This window comes from Pleurodeles waltl, chromosome 12, assembly GCF_031143425.1.
Source record: "Pleurodeles waltl isolate 20211129_DDA chromosome 12, aPleWal1.hap1.20221129, whole genome shotgun sequence".
NCBI classification, from domain to species: domain Eukaryota; kingdom Metazoa; phylum Chordata; class Amphibia; order Caudata; family Salamandridae; genus Pleurodeles; species Pleurodeles waltl.
The window spans coordinates 607,958,605-607,972,983 of NC_090451.1; the positions used below are offsets into that span (position 1 = coordinate 607,958,605).

Below are 14,379 nucleotides of genomic sequence, written 5' to 3' on the forward strand. Positions count from 1 at the left end.
AACCACAAAGAAACCATTTTGGGAAGTTGTGGGTTGTGCTGAAATTAGTCAGGTTATGTTGAGGGCATTTTCAGATACAAATGGAGTGTGGATAGGCACAAATAATGTTTTTAGAAATCTTATGAAGTACCTAATAAAAAAAATCTGAAGCAGTATTTTAAATGACATTGAAGTACAATTTACAAATAGGATTTACCTCTAGAGCATACTTGAATTATACTGAATCAGTTGAAAATAATGAAGAAGCAGTGTGAGTAAAATAGCAAAAGAAGACAAAACTGATGCTAATGTAAAACAATGGCAGAATACATGTCACAGTAAGCACTGGGTTATGGTTGGATTCAACCTCTTATATAGACTTTTTATCTTTTATCAGTTGTATGCCAATTCTTTCATTCCATTACAATATCTCTCAACATTGGTAAAGGCTGCAGGCATACATGTATAGATTAATGCAGATCATTAAATGTTGCATTAAGTGGCTGCCCCTACCTATTTTGGACTGTCCAGTTTTCCTTATGGTTCATATCGAAGGGCCTATGATTCACTACACATCAAATATATGGTTTAATTCACCTTCATTTATTAAAGATGCAGGGTTTATCTGAGTATATTGCATCTTTTTTAAAAAGGTTTTATTAATAGCAGATTAATTAATGGAGGAAATGGATATACAACCTCTTTTTAAACCTTTCGGCTGCTTCTCTCCATTAAAAAATTAGACTTGGTATTACTCAACATCTGTATATCTAACGACATTATAATCTGTATGCTAACAATTAACTATTGTTAATATAATTAAAAAATAAGAGTTGAGCAGATTTATTTTCCTTTTGAAATTATATAGTTTTGCTGTACTATGAATGTGTTGTGGACTTGCTAACTCCAATGTTAACAACCTGAATATAACTTACAGTTGACAGAACACTTCTCCCTAATGCGACCACATTATTCTGCTGGCATCTCCATCAGCCGATCTCAAAGCTCTTCAGAAACCATGGTGCTGAGTTTCACAATTCTTAAAAACTGCTTGATCAGAACCACTGGGTGTAGGTGGTACAACTAATTCTTACACTTTCACTTAATAAAATCATATTGCTCGCAAAGATAAGGTGATGCACAGTTGTAACTGACTCTCATCAACAATCGGTTCCACTACAGTCAACTGAGATGTTTGCATTTGTTGATAGCATGTAGAATGATAGAGCACCAGCATTTTGCTGGATTTTGATGCAAAGGTTTATCAAGCAATACAAGTATTGAGTCCTTTAGAGATGCAGAAATAGAACATATGTAAAAGATCGATGTGGGAATTTAATGAAGGAAGGTGTGTGACTTACCCTCAATTACCCTAAGACAAGCAGGGCTGGAGTCACTTTGGGACCTCATTGCCTCCTGGAACACAAACAAAAGCAATATTGAACATTGCAATGTGGTACTGTTTGTAAACAATTTAATGCATATATGTATAAAGTGAAGGTCTACTTTATCACAAGGGTAGAACCAAATAGTGAAGGGTAGAGGGATATGGTAATGAAGACAGAAATGGAAAGCTACTAATGACACAAGGAAATAAGGTGGAACACATCTCCAAGTCTGGAACAGAATAACAGGTTAGCATCTTGGCTGACGACTGGTGAAGGAGGCATCCTAATAAGTATTTTTTTCTTTTCACACCATAGTATTCACTTAGCAGTCTGACACTTTGTGAACAAGACTGCAATGGTTAATTCAATATTCAAAACTAAAATGTCTCTCAATATTGTGGTGGGTCAAGAAGATTTAAGCCAATGTTAATACATTGCCCATGAAAGGATAATTAGGCCTAAAGATGGCATTCTAGATAAAGACTAATCTTTTCACCCATAGGACTCTACATCCGCGGTCACGCTGGGCCACACCTTATGGTGATAAGGTTACACTACAGATTCTTGAAACCAGTGCTTTTAACTATAAATCAGGAGTGGCTTGACACACTATGAAAATACATCTTAGGCAGATTGCAACAGCAAAGCCAGACGGTAATCAAACTTAGGAAGAGGATATTTATTTTGATTTGAAGTATACTATATTTCTAAACAAAGAAGAGAAATATGAAATATCATGCATAACGTTTAGAGGCGGAAACTGATGCTTCTGGCATTTCCCTACCATTGGTCCACTTGTTTCTTGTCGAATCTTGAGCTGGAGTTGATGAACTCGCCGCCGGGCACCCTCAATTTGCTCTTCAATGAGAGCAGCAGGACTCCTGCTGTACACTTCACATAAACTCTATAACGAAAAGATGAAATACAAAGCTGCTGCAACCACATTAATTAAGTATCCTGCTATGCTCAATCTATTCTGTCCTAACCGCAATGTTCATTATGTATTCTCATAAAGTCCCCCACAATGGAGATTTACCTAAAAAGAAGACTTTCCAACTATAGCACCGGACCTTAATAAAAACTAACAAAAAAGGAGGTTACAGTCTCAGTAAAAAAGGTTACTGAATGAGTCTCTACTCACGAATGTGCAGTATTCTATTTGAAGAATCCTTCAGTGGCCTGGTGTAATATAATACCAAGTTGTCATACCATTTCCCAGGCTCTTACTTTTCCCATTTAAAGGTGAATTAAAATGTTTAGATGAAAGACCATGTAGGTACTCCTGGGCTACATGGATCCACAAGAAGAGGCTAATCAAGGAAAGAAATATGAAAAAGGGGTACTTGACTAGTTATTTTCATCAATGATATAGTGTTCATGTTTACAAATTCTAGAAGAGGAGGATCGCAGAAAAACACTCAATAAAATCAGATGATCAGCTTATTACTTGTAGAAACTGGACTTAAAAAATAAGATCTGTGTATCAACAGTAGTATTTGCAGAAGGAATTGTGCTAAGATATTTGCAGATCTACCTAAAAGTCTCAATTGTTAAGATTGTTTTGTTAGGATTATTATACATGGACTGATGGTTACAGTAGGCTGACGGTTTAAGGAGCCAGTAACAATACAGAATATATGGTTAACACTGATAATTTCATGGTAGGTCTTACAGGTCAAATTGTAATTTTATGCAAAAAAAAAAGAAAATCTGAAATTTGACAAAAGTAGTGATGATGGATGTTACATCCTGGTATCATGAAATCTGATTTATAATGTATGTGTTCTATGAGTGTTATCAGAACTGAATTTGAAGAGCAGAAGTATGCACCCTCCAGTTCAAATGACAGCGACCAACTGTTCACAATAAAAATGCAGCCTCAAAAGTACCTGTTCCGAGTAAAGGGTCACATTCTTATCTTTTTTTTTTTTTTTAAATCATCCTTAAAAATTCATCTCTAAATCATCGAACACTGCATGGCAGAAACATTGAAATTTTATAACAAAACCAGCACAATTTAAAAGGGTTACATGCATTATCATATACCCTGGATGAAAAGCAGCATTGTAAGACATAAAATAGTGGATAGTCTGCCCATCCCAAACTATCAGTGGTTTGGGACCTGAAGTGAAAGCCCTATCTCTAGGTAGTAGATATTAAATTTGTTGCACAAATTATTTGCTGTAATTATACATTTCTTTAGGAAGCTGGTATGACATTGCTACTGACTTTAACGTATCATGATTACTAGACATTGGCCAATCTGTGACATATAAAAAAAGTATAGGGCCAAAGGACTAAAATGAGAGTGCACAAGATATTGACAGCAAACTGAAAAGTTCTAACTATTTGTCATTCCTCTGAAAGTTCCTACTGATGTAGACTCATTATTCTCTTGTGCATCTGGTTCAGTCATAATTAAAAGATTTCTAATAATTATGGATGCAGATATTGCATGCACTACTGCTGATACTCTGATTGCCAGCAGAGTATTCCTATGTATTTATGTAGTTTTATAGAGTAAGCACAAGCTCCAATGAGTATCACAGAATTGTACCATTGTGGCCTGCAGTACAATAGGAGCAGACAGAGCAAAGCAGACATTGGATTGGTTACATACCAGAAAAACTGGCAACAAACTTCTCTTCCAAAAAATGTTTTTTTTTATTTGTTATTTACCTACGATCTGAAGCTATAAAAATTGGTATAACATATTCAGGTGAAGTGCACTTAGAAATCAACCAAGCATGCTAGGAGGGCAGTAATTGCGTAGGTGCAGGAATACATTGTAGCTATTACGGAAATTGTGTAGGTTCACTTTTAAGAGTCAACAAAGTGTTGAATTCTTAGCTGGTTATGGACGATATAAAAAGGAGGATTCTGAACCTTTGAGGGAACAAAATGAGGAATCAAGCTACTTATGTTAAATACATATGAAACTCCAGAAGATACATTATGCACCTTTTGGAAACTATTTTGAGTGCTGGGTGTGAATATCAACATTTCTGGTCACTGTGACACTGGCCAACATGTCTGCTAGAGTATAAAGAGCTCACCAGCCGGGGGAAACATCAAAGGGCAGGAGCCCTTTAAATTCACGTCGCGCTCCCGCCGCCGCGGGAAGCGCTCACCAGCCGGGGGAAACATCAAAGGGCAGGAGCCCTTTAAATTCACGTCGCGCTCCCGCCGCCGCGGGAAGCGCTCACCAGCCGGGGGAAACATCAAAGGGCAGGAGCCCTTTAAATTCACGTTGCGCTCCCGCTGGGCGGGACGCGCGCGGGCGGCGCCCGGACAAAGTCGGGCCAAGGGCAGGCCCGTCCTTGCCCGGAAGAGGCTGGGCTGGGCCCCCCCCCTTTCACTTGCCCCCCGAGGGCCCTAGCCCACAAAGGAAGGAGATATACTAACTGGAACTGAGAAGACACAGGAACTATTGCCCATTTTGACCCGGCCGGCGGCTTCTCTTTGGGAAACCTCGGGTTTTGCCTTAGCCTTTGGTGGGACACCAATAGCAGGAACATCCCAGGAGCTACTATACGCGGGATAATCAAGTGACAATTTATTTTTATCCCTTCCTTTTCTTATCTTCCTTCTTTTTTTTTTAATTCTAATTCATACTCAAACAGACTGTTACCCTCGGCAAAGTGTTCTCTATATATTTCCACTTTCTGCCAAATCGTATAATTATTTTAGTTGGGTTGGTGTTATCTTGATCCACATAATTAACAAATACCCCACCTCTCCTCATACCGGATTCAGAGAGACACCATATAAAAATATGGGGAAAAGGAAGCACTCAAAACTGAGTCACCCCCCAACCTTAAAAGATAGTACTTCTATATTAAAATACATTTCAGGGGCTATGGGTATGATAGACAAACAAATTGCTAACGTAGAGGGGAAAATCCTGACATCTAAAGACCATAATACCCAATCCCTAACGGACGTAGTGATAACTGATGATTTTATAAGGTGTAATAATGACGCACTGAACAGAGATGTAATAGAAAAAAATGGATGCATTCAAACCATTTCAGACTCAATCCTCTCACTAGATGACCTTTCACCTGTAGCCAAACGACAAAGGAAGCCGCCGCCAGAGAAGGCAGACAACACCCTTAAAAAATCTCTAAAGAATGACTCGGTACCCACACTCGATAGAAAGCCCATAAAGAAGTCAGCTCGCAAGAAACTCCTAATTAAACCAGCAGACACGACTAGATCTCTCCTAGCCAACCTCTGTGACCTAATAAATAGCATGAACTCATCATTTGGGGCCAAATTGGATTCCCTGTTGGAACGCTTAAAAGTAGTGGAGTGTAGGGTCGAGGCAGGCATGGGATCTGTAAATCTTTATACCCAGAGGCTCTACATGACCTAAAACAAAACCAAAGTATAATTTTGCCAAATTCGAACTTCGAGCGAAATTCTGAACCCATACTCATAGATAAGGCTAATGACCCACACTCGTTCCCAAGGCTTTTGATTAAACCACAGGTATCTTCCGTAACAGCAAGTACTAGCCATATACTCCCTATTCACAAGCCTCCATCTAGTACACAATCATTCCCACCAGCACTAACTACTAATCATAAACAAGCTTCCACATTGCCCAATACTTCTTCACCAATTAGGATAAATACTCTCCAAACAGACATAGGAAGGTCCCAACATATTGAAACAAGACCCCCGATCTCCACATACATACCTAGTGATCACTTACATCTTCCTCCGGAGGCATCCCCATATGTAGTGGTCCTGTCAAACGTTCCCCCCATAGGTGATCAATACCGGGAAACGTGGCCGGCATTGAGGAATAAGGCCCTGAACTGGATAGGAACACGCTTGGGTCCTGGGGGGTGGGGGTCTTATTTAACGATATAAAAATGGTAAGAAGAGTAAAGTGGCTAGGAAACAGGGAGAAAGTAGCGGAAGGAGACTGTGTGGTTCTTTCATTTAAGACACCAGACCTGGTCCACAGTATCATCCACAAACTAGGCGCTAGACAAGTCACTTGCCAAGGAATCTCACTGCTACCCCTGGGTTTCTTTTATCCAAGATCTCCGGGGCGTAATGTTAGGAACCTACAACCCGTAAATGAACAAGTACTAAATACATTGGGCCATAATCCTCTTAGTAATAGATTTCTACCTCTTCAAACGCTAGAAGATTTGGACTGACTAAACAGGAACCAGATAGATCCCCTATATGACCTTGCCCTGGATGTAAATAAAGAAAGACCTACTGAGAATAGCGGCGATGAATCCCAAAAGAAGGCACCCGATCGGAACATCATAGATATCCGTTCGAATCAGGGAAACCAACTCCCTCCAATAATCTACACTCAAGACGATGTACAACCTATACCATCTATAGAGGAGGTGCACCCTCAACCCTATCAATACACGGGAACAACTAAACTCTATTGGAATGTGGCAGGCCTAACCAATAAGATCAACAACAAACTCTGGGTGAATTTCATCAGGGATTTTCCTTGTATTTGTCGCCAGGAGACCTGGACATTAAATCCAGTTCACATAAATGGGTATAAGACATTCCATACACCAGCTGTACAGGTTAATCATGGCAGGCCAAAGGGAGGCTTATGTACATATATCTCAAACAAGGCACGGCTAAATAACCCAAAAATGCAAATTACAAAAACCTATTATCAAATGATTGAATGCAACTTGGACCAGAACACGCACCTAGTACTCATCAACTTCTATAATAATGCAACCCACAGAGAAGTCCCCAAAATTTTAACAGAGATGAGTGAGGACCTAGAGGAAATATGCGCGAGCAATAGACGCGAGACCCTCATTATATGGGGAGGCGACTTTAACGTACACCTCTGCAAGGAACTTACAGGAAAGGTGTGTGGCTGGGATACCGAAGATCTTGGCCTAGGATTGCACTTCTCACATACCATTCAAGGAGAGGCAATGAATTCAGTGGCTCAAAAATATAATTTGTTTTTTGTAAATGAATTACTGACTAAAGAACTACAGCTTAAACCAACCTTTAATGGAAGGGGTGCACATACAATTATTGATTATATTTTAATGTCAACTCATTTTTTACACTATTTTATTAATTATACAATCCACGATATCGCAATAAGCGACCATTTCCCCCAAAGCTTGGAACTTTCATTAATCCCGCCCACACAGGCTAAAACCAGAGAGATAACGATGGCAAACGATATTGAACTAGCCCCGGGTAATGGTTACACTTTGAGATGGACTCAGACTGACCCACAGGCATTATGGAAAGACATATTATGTGAACATACCCAAGTGTTCTTAGATTGCCTTAGTGAAGACACGGACCCTGGACAACGCCTAAGTGCCTTTCAACAGATAACCGATGCTGTAAGAAACGCCCTCACGGTTAGGTCTGGAGGGGCAGGGGGCAAGAAAAGGGAAAACGGTTGGTTCGACCACGATTGCACGAAAGCGCACACAAGATTAAAAAAAGCCCTAAGCGCCCCCATAAGATGTCAGACTGAAATACGTACCTGTAGACAGGCATACAAGATAGCCACAAAAAAGAGGAAACTCGCCTTGAGAGAGAAGTCATGGGACAACCTACACAGAGCCAGTCTGACGAAAGACAACGCCCTCTTCTGGAAAACAATAAATTCTCCCGTTCTAGGGGCCAATAATACCCCCAGCATGGAAATTGCAATTTCGGAAGAGGACTGGATTACATACTTTTCTAAAATATACTGTCAACCCAATGACAGAGCTCCCCCGGACCTTTTAAAAGTCCCAGATCCTGGGGAAGTCCGACACCTAGCAGTATCACCTCAGTTTACCTTAGGGGAGGTAGTAGAAGCTATAAACACAAGCAAAGCTGGGAAAGCGCCAGGGCCTGATGGTGTCCCAATTGATTTATATAAAGCTAACATTGACTTATGGGGCCCCCTACTGACGCAGGTACTGAGGGCCATTTGCTCACAAGGCCCACCATCAACATAGCGTCATTCTATCATCATACCCATATACAAAAAGGGCGATCGTCTAAACCCAGCCTGTTATAGGCCAATCTCCCTCCTTGATACATCAGCCAAATTAGCAGGGAGAATAATTTTAAACAGACTTCAAATATGGGCGGAAGAAAATAATATTTTATCCCCAGTGCAGTATGGCTTCCGCACAGGACTAGGCACAGTGGAACAGGCTCTGAACTTAACTATTCTAGTGGGGAAGTATACGAAGAATAGAGAGGGTAATTTGCATCTGGCCTTCATAGACTTGTCCTCAGCATTTGACTGCGTCCTGCATGAAAAGTTATGGGACATCCTAACAAGCATGGGAGTTGAACCAACAATAGTCCATTTTATAAGAGAACTGTATTATGGGTGTGGAGCAAGTGTATGGTACGGGATGAGAGGGGAATGCACTAAGTCTTTTGGTATATACAAAGGGGTGCGTCAAGGTTGTGTTTTAGCACCACTATTATTTTCATTATATATAAATAACCTAGAAAATGAATTGATAAACAAATGTAAAGATCTCCCACAAATAGGTAATCGCCCCGTCCCTGCACTTCTTTACGCAGAAGATGCAGTACTCATGGGCAGGACACCGGTAGCCCTCCAGAAACTCCTAACCTCCTGTATAAATTACATGACAGCCCTGGGCCTCACAGTTAACCGTTCGAAAACGTTCATAATGAACTGTGGCAGGAAACTGAGTAAGCCCTATAAAACTACTATTCAAGAGGACAAAGTGAAGATAGCTCCCACCTTCTCATATTTGGGCATAATGTTTGACAAACAGGCCACCTGGGCACACTGTGTGAAAACAAAAAAAGACCAGATTATTAAAACAACGGCGGCCTTGAAGATTTTCTCCAAAAAGCTAGGGGGAATCTCCCCGTCAAACATGGTAAAAATCTACAAAGCCAAATGTATCCCGGCGGCTACCTATGGAGCATGCATTTGGGGGTACACGAACTGCCATGCGATACAGTTGGTGGAAAATGACTTTCTGAGATATCTACTAATGGCACCAAATAGCACGTCATCATATATTAGCCATTCGGAACTTGGGGTCCACTTTGTAACTGATTTAATTAAGATACAGCCTTTATTATTATGGCACAAAGTGTGGACCTCTGAGCATACCGGACTAAACCAGGCCATACTATCCGACTGTATGAATCTAACACACTCGTATAGAGTTCCCTGGCTAAAATATATCATGACCTTTTTCAAAAATATGGGATGCGAAGCGTATTATCTAAACCCACAATTACTGGAAAAAATAACCAGGAGAGACTTGAAGGCTCTGACTTTGAAGTATTTGGATGAACAGAGATGGGAAGTGGAATAAAAAAAAACAATAGTAATGTCTAACCAACTAATTCTGTCGACGGACGCAGTCCAGCCCTACTTAGTAAGCGTGGTAAATCCCCGACATCAATTTGTTCTCACAAGATTCTGCTTAAATATCTTCCACCGGCAAGTAACTTTTCCGACTATGCGTGACTGGAGTACAGTCTTAAGAGCATGTCCATGTGATGCGAAAGCTCCCCAATCTACAATGCATGTGGTCCTCTTCTGTAAATTTTATGATATTCCAAGAAAACGCTTTTTATTGCCTTTTTTAAGATCAACTAATATGCGCAAGTGTCGCGACGCGTATTTTAGCTTACAGATTTTATCCTCTATTGAAATATGTGGAATTTTAGCAAATTTTTTATGTACAGTACTCTCTGTAAGGAAGTCTATGGGTGTACTGAATTAACTTTACTTCTAAATCTGCAATTTCTGGCAAATTCCTTACTCCCAAAAAAAACAAAAAAAAAACACTGTAATTGAACCCGTCTTTGCACTGATGTATATTTATCAAGTTTTATATATACCTGTTCTTGAATGAATTAAGGATGTGTCTTATAATCTTACTTATTTTATGTACAACCCTTCTTATATTTATTTATTACCAATGTGCTATTACTTGACACTTTTATGGCTCGTTGAAAGCCGAATAAAGTTTTGTTTGATTTGATTTGAGTATAAAGATCCTACCCATCAGACCACTAATTAATGCATGGGTAGAACCCCACGACATGGCATGGTAACTATTGAAGCCAAACTGTCATGAAAGCACACAGTCACTAAAAAGGAAGAGCTAATTCTACATTTCCTGTGGTGGTTCCACACTTTCATTCAATTAGTGGGAATGTAAGGCAAAACATTGTGAAAAAATAAAAAACAAAATGCCAGGTATGTTTCTTTTTCTATTGGGCATTAATCTTTACAATTTCATTACGTAAATGGAAGGTAGGACTCATAACAGAGTGACAAAAAGAGCAGGTTCTGAAATAATAGCTAGAGCTGCGCTCCCACAATGATACAGGGCAGCTTTTTAACCTCTTGCAGAATACAAGCTTAATTCATTACTCAAAGATATGCAGATAAGGAAGCAAAGCGCTTGGGGAAAAAAGGGAGCTGGGGGACGAGAAATGTTTCCTAAGTAAGCTTGTAACGTTAGCTATATCCACAAAGGGAGGAATCTGATTGGCTGACCTGACTCCAACAATGGAAAGAGTAACAAATGTAGTTAATACCTCTTACTTCGATTAGGCAGTACATAACAACGTTTACCTCATACATATTGCATGAAAGTACACGAATCCTAACTGGAAATCTGTGGCAATGACAAAAGTACTCCTCTAAAATCTGCTTACATTAAATAGTGTCCTTCTGGTTTTCCTTTAATGAATAACTATCAATTATGAAGCATCACTGATATTCTTTGGAGTATTAATTTGAAATTCATCGTGTCACACTGAAAATTAAATCCTTTTTATTACATTATTTATTGTACTGTTATGTTCTGCTCCATAAAAATGTACAAATGCCTAACCTTCTGCTACCAGGTCAGCAAGGAGAGGTTCATTTAAACCAGAAAAAAAGAAACCAGTGTCTTGCAGTACCATGTAAACTGATGCAGGAACCAATTGCAAAAACAATCTGGGTATGTGTTACCATTTTGTACCTATATCGTCATTCTCAAGAGTCAAACATGAAGGGCACGACATTAAAGAGTGTGGATGCATGAAGAAGATAGATAATCAAATGTACAATATGTATTCCTTGACAGTAGTCTCTGAACATTCTAGTAGCAAACTTGCTCTTTAACCATTCTCATTGCCACCTACTAAGGCCATGATTACGAGATGAGCTGCTATTTATAGTAACTGATAAAAAGGCACAATACCCAGGGCACATTATTTACTGGGTTTGATTAATAACACGTATTACGAGTTGGTGGGGAATAACATGTGGATTTTGGTATTTAATGCACCAAATCCTCACGATAGGTAAACACCACATGGTTTTCCTCTGTTAAATAGCAGTAGGTTTGACCTGCGGAATTTTAACAAAGATTCAGGTATTTAAAACATCTGATAATTATCATATGTGCTAAATAACACTCAACTCGTAATTCCAACCCCTGTGTAATCAAGGGTTTACGCCGGGTCAAAAAATAAGGACTCTCATAATCAGGCTCTGAGCCCTATCAAACTCCAGTCTAATTACACAACAAGGTGCTAATGAGTAATGTTAGCAGAAAACTGTCTCCTAATGCAGGCTTAAAATGCATGTAAAACAATATTTAGTTTTCCATATTTTTGGTCAGTAGAACTCAACTTATGTTCCCTTTGATATACCTGTAACTCTGTTTCCTCCTGTCTCAGCATATTCCGCAGAATTTGAGTGGCATGCTTTTGAACTTCTGAATCCTAGGGAAGAAAACACAGGACTAAGGCAACATATTTAATACAAGCGACATGGTTAATAAAATGGTTAGTTCCAGGTGACCCATTACAAGCACCAAAACAGAGACCCTACGTAGAGCAAGATGAAGTGGTTTTAATGGGTTACTGATAAAGATCACTTAAAATTCACAAGGTAATACAGGGTCAAGAAACATAGAACAACACATTACTATATATTTCTTGTTACCACACACTTAGTGGTAGGAATATGGACGTTGAAAGGCTGAGGGGACCTAAAATGTAAATTTGTAAATGAATGATCAAACATACATGCCCAGGTCCACAGAGCCATCAGATCCAAATAGAATGGTTGATTTTACAAAATGTATACCTTACTTTCTCACAAAATAAGCTACGACATTTGCAGCTAAAGTGCTGTTTAAGAAACTTCAATAGTTAACAATAAAGATAAACTGAATAAGGTTGGTTGCCTTGTGACTGAAGTGTATGATTTAGGGGGTGGTAAGGCTCACCATATGTATCACACCATCCAAGTTATGTAAATGTGGGCTAAGAAATGTGGCTACCTGTTTGAGGTGTGGGGCAGTAGATGCAGACTTCTTACAGTTGGCTAGTCCTATCCACCCCACATTGTTTCTGGGTGCAAGTCACAGATGCCTTGCCAGACATGGCGCTGGAACCAGTGTTACGTCAACTGCACCTGCAGGGCTTGGTCAACACTCTGCAACTGGCAAATTGCACTCATAGCGGGGGCACTACTGTTGGCTAAGAGGAAAGTTGCGATGTATTGGGGCAAACGAGTGGGGCCTACAAAAAGGAAGCGGTTATTGGACATAGTATACGGCAGAAAGCAGTGGGAACCATATGCTGAGGAACTACCAATGTCCTCACAGCCTAGGGACATACAGGGCCCCCTGGATCACATATTTGCTGAATGTGCTGGACCTTTACTAAGGGTGCAGAGGGTGAATGCGCTTTCCTCCACTGGATCAAACTGTTATAGTGGGCATTTAAGTGATGTAAACGAAATACAGATCACGTGTTCCATTTGATATATATGGCACTGTTGATGTTTATGTTGTTTGTACTGTAAATGAATACTGTACAAAAAAAACAAAAATAGTTAAAAACAAATCTCCTATGCTGCACTCACATCACACCACACCTGAGAAGCTCCACTGGCTTATTCACAAACAAGCACATTTCAAACTCCTCACCCACAATCTCAAGGCACTACATAAAACTAGTCCTGCAAACCTCAACAATTGCATCTGTTTTCACAAACTTTCCAGACACCTCCACTTGTTCGGACTCCTACTTGCACATATCCCATGTATACGGAAAACTAGATCCAGAGGCTGAGCCTTCTCCTACATTACTCCAAAAGTGTGGAACACCCTGCTGGTACACATAAGAGACTCCTCCTCACTTCTTGGATCCTGCAAGAAGCTGAAGACCTGGCTTCTTAAGTATTCCCACTAGTCCCTAGAATCACACCTGCTCAGCCTACCGTTCGTTCCTCTTCAATGAAACCTCATTAAGCTTTCTTTTGCAAGATATTTTCTCACTGCCCTGTGTTTCTATAAAAGTACATCACCTATAGTTACAGCATGTTTTCAGACTTCCAAATAATTGGAGAGAGGATATACGTGGCCTGGTTCTATGGTGGACAGAAACAGAAGCGCTTTGCAACCCCAATGAGATAGCCCTAGGAGTGTGGAGGAAAGCCAACCAAAAACTAGGTGATGGTAAGAAGTTAACTCTGGAAACCCCTTTAGGCTCCTGGAAGACTTTGGTTGCCTCAACTGCTGTAGTAGTGGTACCTCTTAGGCATTTCCAAATTAGGAGACCTAAGATCAGAGGAATATATGGCCCACTTACGACCCTGGCGGTCTTCTGGAGGTCCGAAGACCGCCAGGGTGGCTGTGGCAGTGTCACCGTCAACAGGCCAGTGGTGAATACCTCCAAAATAGGAGTTTGGCAGTTTGGCCGAAGCCAAACCGCCCCCGTCCCAACACATTATCACATTCCGCCAGGTTGGAGGTGAGCACTCCCAGCACAGCAGATGGCGTGATATCACTAGAGGTATCACAAGGTGGGAGACTGCCAGCATTTTTCTGCCGGTCACACGGCCAGAAAAAGCTGGCAGTATTTTGGCGCCAGCGGCTTCAATGGTCTTTGGAAAAGACCGCCAAAGTTGTGATGAGTGAGGGCCATGGTCTCCTTTGCCACCCCAGGCGAAATAACAACTGGCAGAAAA

The 14,379-nt window shown here is 40.3% G+C and overlaps 1 protein-coding gene across 3 annotated transcripts in view; it reads right to left on the reverse strand.

Annotated features, from left to right (window-relative positions):
- ARHGEF11 (Rho guanine nucleotide exchange factor 11) overlaps positions 1-14,379 on the reverse strand; it is a 787,362-nt gene that overhangs the window by 493,839 nt on the left and 279,144 nt on the right. For all 3 annotated transcript variants that reach the window (XM_069217872.1, XM_069217873.1, XM_069217871.1), the window contains exons 7-9: positions 12,051-12,122; positions 2,152-2,271; positions 1,341-1,395 (exon numbers count right to left, since the gene is read on the reverse strand). In XM_069217872.1, the coding sequence (XP_069073973.1) occupies positions 1,341-1,395; positions 2,152-2,271; positions 12,051-12,122 (247 nt within the window). The remainder of the gene's footprint in view (positions 1-1,340; positions 1,396-2,151; positions 2,272-12,050; positions 12,123-14,379) is intronic.